This window comes from Denticeps clupeoides, chromosome 8 (genome assembly GCF_900700375.1).
Source record: "Denticeps clupeoides chromosome 8, fDenClu1.1, whole genome shotgun sequence".
In the NCBI taxonomy this organism is placed as follows: Eukaryota; Metazoa; Chordata; class Actinopteri; order Clupeiformes; family Denticipitidae; genus Denticeps; species Denticeps clupeoides.
The window spans coordinates 23,013,388-23,024,510 of record NC_041714.1 but is presented as its reverse complement, the minus strand read 5'-3'; the positions used below and the strand labels follow the sequence as shown (position 1 = coordinate 23,024,510).

The 11,123-nt window shown below is 56.0% G+C and overlaps 1 protein-coding gene across 1 annotated transcript; it reads left to right on the top strand.

Annotated features, from left to right (window-relative positions):
* Window positions 1-1,546: 1,546 nt before the first annotated feature.
* Window positions 1,547-10,158, top strand: ttll6 (tubulin tyrosine ligase-like family, member 6). Its single transcript, XM_028988880.1, is given in 17 exon segments — window positions 1,547-2,464; window positions 3,156-3,193; window positions 3,272-3,390; window positions 3,462-3,566; window positions 3,568-3,593; window positions 3,766-3,922; window positions 3,999-4,142; window positions 4,310-4,395; window positions 4,468-4,693; window positions 4,789-4,917; window positions 4,919-4,951; window positions 4,953-4,969; window positions 8,339-8,527; window positions 8,611-8,776; window positions 8,851-9,015; window positions 9,093-9,276; window positions 9,361-10,158. Coding segments are annotated over 17 exon segments (2,205 nt in total). The 5' UTR covers window positions 1,547-2,294; the 3' UTR covers window positions 9,612-10,158.
* Window positions 10,159-11,123: the final 965 nt, after the last annotated feature.

Here is an 11,123-nt window from a genome sequence, read left to right as displayed (position 1 = left end):
CAGCCCGAGGTTCTAGGAAAGCGCTGCTCCGCCCTGAACGCCGCCGCCAAGCTGCTGGCCATGAGGGGACGGGCCGGGGACGGGCCCGGTCCCGGCAGGCCCAGAGCCGGCGTCCACAAGGCGGCGTCGCCCTCCTCATCCGACAAGAGCGGCAAGGCGAGAGGCAGAGCGCTTCCGGAACCCTCCCTGGCCCCGCCCGAGTCCAAGCCTCGCTCCACCCGCCAGCGGCCCGGCAACCTGGTGCCGCCCCTGGGCGCCAAGCGGTCCAAAAAGGACGAGAAGAAGGCGGCAAAGAAGGAGGACGGCGAGGACGAGCGGCGGCCGTCCCGGGCGCACAGCGCCTGCAGCAGCGTCAGCAGCAGCGACCGCGGCGCGCCGAGCAGCCGGAGCCGCAGCAGCAGCAGCAGCCGCAGCTCCCACAGCACCGGGCCGGACGCCGAGCGGAGGACGAGGACGCCGGGCGAGACACGCCCCCACAAGCAGGACCGCAGCGACGCCGAGGGCACGCCCGACCGCGTCCTGCGCAGCGTGGCGGCGCTGGCGGCCGCCCAGGCCCGCACCCCGGCCAGCAACACCCGCTCCTCCTCCACCACCGGCACCCAGCACCGCCACACCAAGACCTGACCGGGCCGGCGCGGCGCTCCACAGACACTAAACACTACGTACCGCCACGCCGCGCCGCGCCCTTTTATAAACTCTCCACTCGAGGGCTCCGGGGGAGCGGCGTCCGCGCCGGCGGCAACGCCGGGACTCCAGCGGGTACCCCGCGTTCTAAACCCCGCCCGCACACGCCCCGGCCACGTGGCGGCGCACCTTTTACTTCCCGGCGCCTCACTCGCCGCCTCCTGTTCTCCGGCTCGCGCTGGATCTTGAACGTCATGTTTTATCTGTTCGCCGGAAATGACCAGACGGGAGACGACGACGATGATGATGATGATGATGATGATGATGATGATGATGTTCTATTTTTGTCGTTGCCTACAATCCAAAGTAACCCCCCTACTAGAACTTTTCATGCTGAGAAGTGGTCCAGAGAAGCGCGGTGGAGACGGTGGAGGTGAAACAGTGCCTGGCGAAGGTTGCCTTGCAGAGAGGACGTCCGGTTTCGGGGTTTTGGCCGTACGTACGTGGTGTAAACGTGGTTAAATTATTTCACACCGACGCCCCCGCTGCCGGAACGGATGGAAGCGACCGGAACTGGCGGCTCTGCGGCTCTGTTTGTGTCAGAGCGCTTTAAAATGGGTAGAACGTGACGATGGCCGGTCTTGTTTTTTATTTTTCAGTTTTCTCTACTTTTCGTTTGTTACATTCCTTTTTGTTCCCTTGTAATTCCACGATGTTTTACTTGAAAGTAAAAAGAAAAGTACATTGAATAAAAACTCTAAAACCTTGTTTTGTGTGTGAATTTCTGCTTTTTTTAATCGGATCTACTTCGTGTTTGGCGGGAGACGCCTCCATTTTCCCGCCGCGGTTACCACGGTAACGGCGACGCGGCGTTAGCATCGTTAGCATCGTTAGCATTTCTAACGCCGGACCGACGAGCCTTTTCTGGATCAAATTCTCGTTTTTTTTAAATAAAACCCGCGACTCGTCCGCCTGCTGTGACGTTTTACTCGGTTTTATCTCGCGTTTAAGTGCGTTTTACTCCCGAGATCCGCGGCCGAGATTTGCTCCGGGATTATACCCCCCGCTCCGGCCGCGGCGCGGGGTTCAGTTTCGGTGTAAAAGGATCCGAGGGGATCGGCCTCGCCGGACGGGTGGTGTTTATTCCCAACTTGGATGCGCGGAGGAGGAGGAGGCAGGCGTCGTTACCCCGAAAACGGCGCTCCAGGTGAGGAGAACCGAGCCGGTGACCCCGAAAACTGCGGTCCAGGTGAGGAGAACCGAGTCGGGGACCCCGAGAACTGCCTACTGTGGAACAAGGACAGGAAATGTCCTGATGTTCTTCTCCGTCTGTAGACTGGTGGTTAGTTAAGTTCTTCTAGAACATGTCTTTATTGCTGGAGTGTTTAGATGTAGGTGAGAAAGTGATGGGGTCCCCGTTACTGTACGTGCCTCCTCCTCTTCCTCATGTACGGACTTGTCGACAAGCAGATTTCTCACCTGAGGAGAGAAATGGAACCAGAAACACGATGCTGCGCCGACGGCCCGGTTGGGTTTCTGAGGCCAGACGGTGTTACGCTTCACCTCCCTGGTCTTCAGCTCTTCTTCTGTAAAGCCTCGAGTCGGGTGTATTTGCTGTTTTCACTAAAGATATTATAATTATTATTATTAATTATTGTTGTAGCTCTAGAATGGGCTTGACCGCACAAGGCTCAGACCGGCCAGCTGAAAATGGGGTGCCTAGAAGTGACCCCAACCCCAGAGAAGAAGGGGAGGGGTGGGGCAGTGACAGTCATCCAGACGCCAGCAGCCCCGGCCCTCCAGATCCTGGCGTGAAGAGGAGGAAGAGGAGGAAGAAGAGGTAATCATGACGACCGTTCTGGTTGGTCCGTGGCTCGGTCGCGTGGGTTTGCTGTGTGTGACGTAGTTCTGAAGCGAGGACGTGTGCCACCAGCCACCAGCTCGGTTGTGGCCAGGGGGACTTTTTCTGAAGGATGTTCCTCGGCTGCTCTGTTCACTCTTGTCATCTTGATGGGAACGTGTTCAGTGGTGGAGACAAGACAAGGGGCACGTTGCCAGATTCTGCTTTTTATTACGTAACCTCACGCCCTATTTCATGTTGTATAATGTAAACGGTGCAGGTGGGCGTGTCCGGGATTCACCGGGGTTCAACTGGGTCAGTGGTGTCCTAGCGGTTAAGGAAGCGGCCCCGTAATCAGAAGGTTGTTGGTTCAAATCCCGATCCGCCAAGGTACCACTGAGGTGCCACTGAGCAAAGCACCGTCCCCACACACTGGTCCCCGGGCGCCTGTCATGGTGTCCACTGCTCACTCAGGGTGATGGTTAAATGCAGAGGACAAATTTCACTGTGTGCACCGTGTGCTGTGCTGCTGTGTATCACGTGTGACAATCACTTCACTTTCACTTTCTTTCAACTGAGCGGAAGCGTAATATACTGCGTAATGCTGACTAGTCCACATGAATCCGTCCCCCTGCCGCGCTCGGTGAGGGGCACATATCTGTCCCACTGTCTGTCTCTTCTCTTCCAGATGACTGTGGATCAACCTCGCCAACTGCAAGTACGAGAGCGGTGAGTTCTTCACACGACGCTGCCTGTACGGCGCCACGCCCTGACTAACGCTGACCCGCCCGCGTTGTCCCCGTCCAGTGCGCCGCGCCGCCCGGAGGTACGGCCTGAGGGAGGCGGCCGAGGGGGACGACTGGACGCTGTTCTGGACGGACTGCTCGGTGTCTCTGGACCGGGTCATGGACATGAAGCGCTACCAGGTGCCGTCCTCTCCTCCTCCATCCCCTTGTTATGTCCTCGGCCCCCGATGCGAGTTGTCCTCCTCCTGCAGAAGATCAACCACTTCCCCGGCATGTCCGAGATCTGCAGGAAGGACCTCCTGGCGCGGAACATGAACCGCATGCTGAAGCTCTTCCCCAAAGACTACAACGTGTTCCCCCCGAACCTGGTGCCTCCCGGCCGAGTGAGTTCCACATTTCCCTCTTTTTCCAGGAATCCCGACCCGCCAAGGGGCCACCGAGGTCCCGTCCCCACACGCTGCTCCCCGGGGACCTGTCATGCTGGCCACTGTCACCAAGGGTGACGGTTAAATGCAGAGGACACGTTTCACCGCGTCACCGTGTGCTGTGCTTCAGTTACAGTGACTTTCAGGCGTTCACCCGAGTGAAGAAGCACAAGACGTTCATCTGCAAGCCCGACTCGGGCTGCCAGGGGCGCGGCATCTTCCTCACCAGGTCCAGCAGGGACATCCGATCAGGAGAACACATGATCTGCCAGGTTTACGTCTCCAGGGTGAGCGGCACGTTTCATAAAAAGTGCTCCGTGATGATGGAAGCAGCTCACCGACGTTCCTCCTGCCCCCATGCAGCCCTTCATCATCGATGGCTTCAAGTTCGACCTGCGACTCTACGTGCTGGTCACCTCCTGTGATCCGTTTCGCATCTTCATGTACAACGAGGGCCTGGCTCGGTTCTGCACCTCACAGTACAACGAACCCACAAACAGCAACGTGGTGAGATGCTCTCACACGCTCATTAATACGCCATTAATACGTCATTAATCCGCCATTAATACGGCATTAATCCGCCATTAATACGTCATTAATACTCCATTAATACGCCATTAATACGCACGTCACACATGCCTGACTGGACCTGCCAATCCATCCATTCCTCACAGGAAGATGTTTGCATGCATCTGACCAACTACGCCATCAACAAAAACAGCGAGAACTTCGTCCGCGACGATGATACTGGCAGCAAACGGTAACGAGTGTTACAGGTTCCCCGTCCGGCGCGGGACTCTCCCGCCTAAACCCCGCCTCGCGTGCTTCGCAGGAAGCTCTCCACCTTCAACAAACACTTGGAGGCCCTGGGCTTCGACGTGGAGAAGCTGTGGTGCGACATCGAGGACGTGGTGGTGAAGACGCTGATCTCCGCCCACCCCGTCCTCAAGCACAACTACAACACCTGCTTCCCCCACCACACCAGCGGCAGCGCCTGCTTCGAGATCCTGGGCTTCGACGTGCTGCTGGACCACCGGCTGAAGCCCTGGCTCCTCGAGGCGAGTTCCACCAATCACAGCACGCGGTGGGAGGAGTCAGAAACGCGCTACACAGCGGGTCCGTATAACGGAACGTCCCTCTGCGTGCGTGGCAGGTCAACCACTCACCGAGCTTCACCACCGACTCCCGGCTGGACCGCGAGGTGAAAGACGGACTTCTGTACGACACGCTGGTGCTGATCAACCTGGGAGCGTGCGGACCGCGCAAGATCACCGAGGAGGAAAAAGCGGCGCGTCAAGGAGCGACTACAGCAGACCCCGCACCAGAGAAGCACGGTAACGCACGCACACCTGACACACTACACACTACACACTGGGACACACGACTCACTGACTCACACTACTACTCCACACACCACCCTCATACGCACACACACACGCACGACGCACACACACACTGCACGAACGCACGACGCACGCCGCACACGACACACAGCAACGATCGCACGGCACGCACACAACGCAAGACGCACCACACACAACACACGCACGGACTCACACGCACGACGCAACACACACACGCCACGACGCACACGCACACGCGACGACGCACACACACACACGCACGACGCACACACAGACACCACACGCAGACACACGCACGACCACACACACGCACGACGCACACACACACGCACGACCACACACACACGCACGACGCACACGCACGACGCACACGCACGACGCACACGCACGACGCACACACGCACGACGCACGACGCACGACGCACACGCACGAAGACAACACACACGCACGACGCACACGCACGACGCACACGCACGACGCACACGCACACACGCACGACGCACACACACACACACGCACGAGCATGCACACACACACACACACGCACGAGCACGCACACACACACACGCACGAGCACGCACACACACACACGCACGAGCACGCACACACACACACGCACGAGCACACACACACGCACGAGCACGCACACACACACACACGCACGACGCACACACACGCACGACACACGACACACGACACCACAGCACGACGCACACGCACGACGCACACACACACACACGCACGACGCACACACACACACGCACGACGCACACACACACACGCACGACGCACACACAGACACACGACACACGACACACACGCACGACGCACACGCACGACGCACGACGCACGACGCACGACGCACGACGCACACACGCACGACGCACACACACACGCACGACGCACACACACACGCACGACGCACACGCACACGCACGACGCACACAACACGCACGACGCACACACACGCACGACGCCACACACACGCACACGCACACACACACACACGCACGCACACACACACGCACGACGCACACACACGCACGCGCACACGCACGCACACACACACACACGCACACGCACACACACACACGACGACCTAAACACACACGCACGACGCACACACACACACGCACGACGCACACCACACACGCACGACGCACACACACACGCACGACGCACACACCACACACGACGACGCACACACGACACACGACACACACGCACGACGCACACGCACGACGCACGACGCACACACAACGCACGACGCACACACACACGCACGACGCACACGCACGACGCACAACAACGCACGACGCACACTCACGACGCAACGCACGACGCACACACACACACGCACACACACACACACGCACGACGCACACACACACACACGCACAAACACACACACACGCACGACGCACACACAACACACACGCACGAGCACGCACACACACACACACACGCACGAGCACGCACACACACACACGCACGACGCACACACACAAACGCACGAGCACGCACACACACACACACACGCACACACACACACGCACGACACACGCACGACGCACGCACGACGCACACACACGACGCACGACGCACACACGCGCACGACACACACACGCGCACGACAACACACACGCACGACGCACCACACACGCACAACACACACACGACGCACACACGCGCACGCACGCACGACGCACACACACGCACACGCACGACGCACAACACGCACGAGCACGACGCACACGCACGACACACACACGCACGACAACACAACACGCACACGCACGCACGCAGACGCACACACACGCACGCACGCACGACGCACACACGCACGACGCACGCACACACACACGACGCACACACACACACACACACACACACACACACACACACACACGCACCACGCACACACACACACCGCACCACGCACCACACACACACACACGCACCACGCACACACACACACACACAGCAGGACGCACACACACACACACACACGCACGACGCACACACGCACGACGCACACAACGCACGACGCACGCACACACACGCACGAGCACGCACAAACACACACGCACATACGCACACACACGCACGAGCACGCACACACACACACACACATACGCACACACACGCACGAGCACGCACACACACACACACGCACGACGCACACAAACACCACAACGCACGACGCACACACGCACGACGCACGCACACACACGCACGACGCACACAGCAGACAGCACAACACGCACGACGCACACACGCCACGACGCACACACACACCACGACGCACACACACGCACCACGCACGACGCACACACGCACCAGCACGACGCACACACACGCACCACGCACGAGCACGACGCACACACACACACACACACGCACGACGCACACACACACACACGCACGACGCACACACACACACACACACACACACACGCACGACGCACACACACACACACGCACGACGCACACACACACACCACGCACGACGCACACACACACACACACACACGCACGACGCACACACACACACACGCACAACACGCACGACGCACACACACACACACACACGCACGACGCACACACACACACACACGCACGACGCACACACACACACACACGCACGACGCACACACACACACACACACACACACACGACGCACACACACACACACACACGCACGACGCACACACACACACACACACGCACGACGCACACACACAACACACACACACGCAGAACAACCAACACCAAACACACACACCACGACGCACACACAACACACACACCAACTACAGACGCACCCACACTACACCACACCCACACCGCACACACCACACTACACACACACACACGACGCACACCCACACCCACTACGCCCACACACACACCACACACACGCACGACTCACACCACAACCACACACTCACTACGCACTCTCACACACACGCTCACGATCGTCCACTACACGGCACTCTCACTCACTCACTCACTCCAACTACCTCACACACACCACATCAACACACACACTCACCACTCACTACTCACACACACACACACACACACACACTACTCACTACTCGCTCACTACTCGCACACACGCCCACCCACTACTCACACTCACTAACACTACTCACATCCTCGCACCACACACGCCACACACTCGCACGCACACACACACACACACTCACACACTACTCACACACATATACGGACGCACGCACTCACTACTCTCACGCGCTCACAGACAAACACGCGCTCTCACACACACGCGAACACACTCTCACGTAGCGACCGTTGGCTGCTGCCGCGTCAGGGTGGAGGAGCTGCGTCAGTGCCAGGCGGCCGGTGTGGAACAGATGCTTCACTATGAGGACCGACATTTGGGAGGTTTCCACCGCATCTTCCCACGCAACGGTGGCGAGAAATACGACAAATACTTCCAGCACAGCGGCTCGCTTTTCCAGGACACCGCGGCATCCCGGGCGAGAGAGGAGAGTGCGAGGTACGCCGTAGACACACACACACACACACACACACACATCATATGTACAACTCATGGTTCGTGTGTGTTTTGTGCCACAACAGACAACAGCTGCAGGAGCTGCGCCTGAAGCGGGAGCACAAGGGTGGAGGCAGGAGGGACCGGATGGAAGGGGAGTCGGCCGGAGAAAGACCCAAGCCCCGCCCACGTGGCCGCAGAGGAGTCCGGCCTACACACACTGAGCATGCCCCGCAGCAGCAGCCAGTCAGGGTGTGTGTGTGTGTGTGTGTGTGTGTGAGCGATAATATGGCTGAACATTACATCTAATTCAGGTCTCTCTGCAGCTGGACCCCCCAGGAGACACCGGGCTGGACCTCTCTGAGGGGGACGAAATGCAGCGAATCAGTGAGCTTGTCCAGCGAGAGAACCTGCTGAGGGACATGGGCGTGGTCGACCAAGTGTACCAAATGCTGTCAGCTGAGCGGCCCGGTGAGGAGCTCCAGGACCAGGTGAGGAGATCTACAAGTGAATCAAAGAGCAGGTGTTTGGTTGTGTTGAGTCATTGTCGGACCATTGGACTCGGCAGAAGCAGCTTGGTGGGACTCTGGGGCGTCGCCTGCCTTTAGGCTCCACCCCCTGCATACCGGCTCTCCACCCCTCTCTGCTGAAGCAGCCATGGCCCTGGCCGGCCCTGAAAGGAGGACCTGAGGAGCGGCGTGCTCCCATCGAGCTGTGGAGGAGCAGCAGCACCCATCGCCTCCCCTCCACCTGTGAGTCCGGGGAAAGCTGCAGATTCCCTGAACAGCAAGAGGATCGAGTTCATCTTATCTTCTCTCTCTCTCTCGCTTTCTCAGTCAGTTCATGTCCTTTGGGAAGACGATGTTCTCTCAGCTCCTCACAAACGGATGCTCGGGCACGTGTGGTGCTGACCAGTGTCCCTCAGCTGCTGACGGGACGTGTGCAGTGTGCCCCACTGACCTCTGACCCAAAATCACAGGGCCTCTTCATCATTTCAAGCCCAGCCCCTATGGTGCCACGCCCCAGCCTTCCACATGGAGCCCACCGAGGTCCCCGACAACCCACCCAGCTCCAGCAGGGGCGATAACGTCACCACATTTACACTCCCTACACTGTCTTCATTTCTTTATACTGACTGTCCTGTCCATGTATCAAGAAATATTAAAAATGCAACACAAAATAATGTTTTTTATTCTGGGTCATTCAGTGAAATTAGTTCAGGCATTGGGCTTATTTATATTTACATTTAAGGCATTTACCAGACGCCCTTATCAGTAGTTACAGGGACAGTCCCACCTGGAGACACTAGAGGTTAAGTGTCCTGCTCAGGGACCCAGTGGTAGTAAGTGGGGTTCGAACCTGGGACCACCTCATTTTGTTGGAATTTAGGCCTTGTGTAATGTGAACAACTGTTAACTTTTTACTTTAATCCATGAGATAATTATATAAACATTATTTTTGAAAGAAGGACTCTGAATACCAGTCCATGTGACATTACATTACAAGTCTATTGCTTATAATGTATTTATTGCCGGGTCCGACATTTATCTTGTATTTTGCATTTATTGAATTTTAAGCAGTATAATATTTTAGATGTTAATAAATTAAAAATAAATTCCAAGCTATGATTATGATGATTTTGTCCGTAATTTCTACTTGTGCTTTATTTTGAATGAAACGACGCATTGTCGGGGTTTGACTGCTGCCTGCGGTTCTGTCTTTTCACCGCAAGGTGGCGTCGTGACTTCAGAAACGCAGGAGACATCAAATCTTCACCGGGCCTCAGTCCGTTCTGATTTTTATTTTATTAAGGATGCCCAAAAAATTCAAACCACTTCACTCAAATTTTTACATTTTTAACCATTTTAATGAGTCGGTTTTGAAGTTATAATTTAATATTTCAGGAGTAGAGAACAGTTAAAAAATTCCAACCAGTCCGAAAACGGAATATAAAAAAATGTATGGCAGATCCATAAAGAAAAAATGTACAAATATATTTATTGGGAAATATTTTATTCCATTCTAATAAACGAAATCGTTGTGCACAGGTTCATAATTTGGTGTAGATATTAAATATTTTTGTATGTATATTTACATGTATTTTACAGCATTTATCTAGAGCGACTTACATTTATCCTTCAAATTTTATTCCCGTCTCACCGACAGCAGGCCGCACATGTAGAAATATTACAGAAGAGCGTCGTGACGTCAGCAACGGTCACTAATAAAACGTAACGACGTCGCATTTTCATCCTCTGTGTGAGTGGGCAGCGTTGCCATGGTGATCTGTATACAGTTCTAATGCTACGGAACCAGCAGAACCACACGACGTCTGGAGGAAAACGCTTCGGTTCGTTGGAGAAAATTAGGAAATTCTGTTTTTTTTATTAATCAAGTATGAAATAAACTTTACATCTTGGACAACTGTATTCGAATTCTGCTTTCTGTTTTGCTTCTTGTGAATTATGCTTTAATAAACACGAATGCTTTTACACAATTATTACAGTATAATGATCTTTTTTGAAGATGATGATGAAGATGCTGTAAAAACCAGCACGATGGGCGCTTCTTCATTTCGGCCTCGTTTACATTTCGTGTT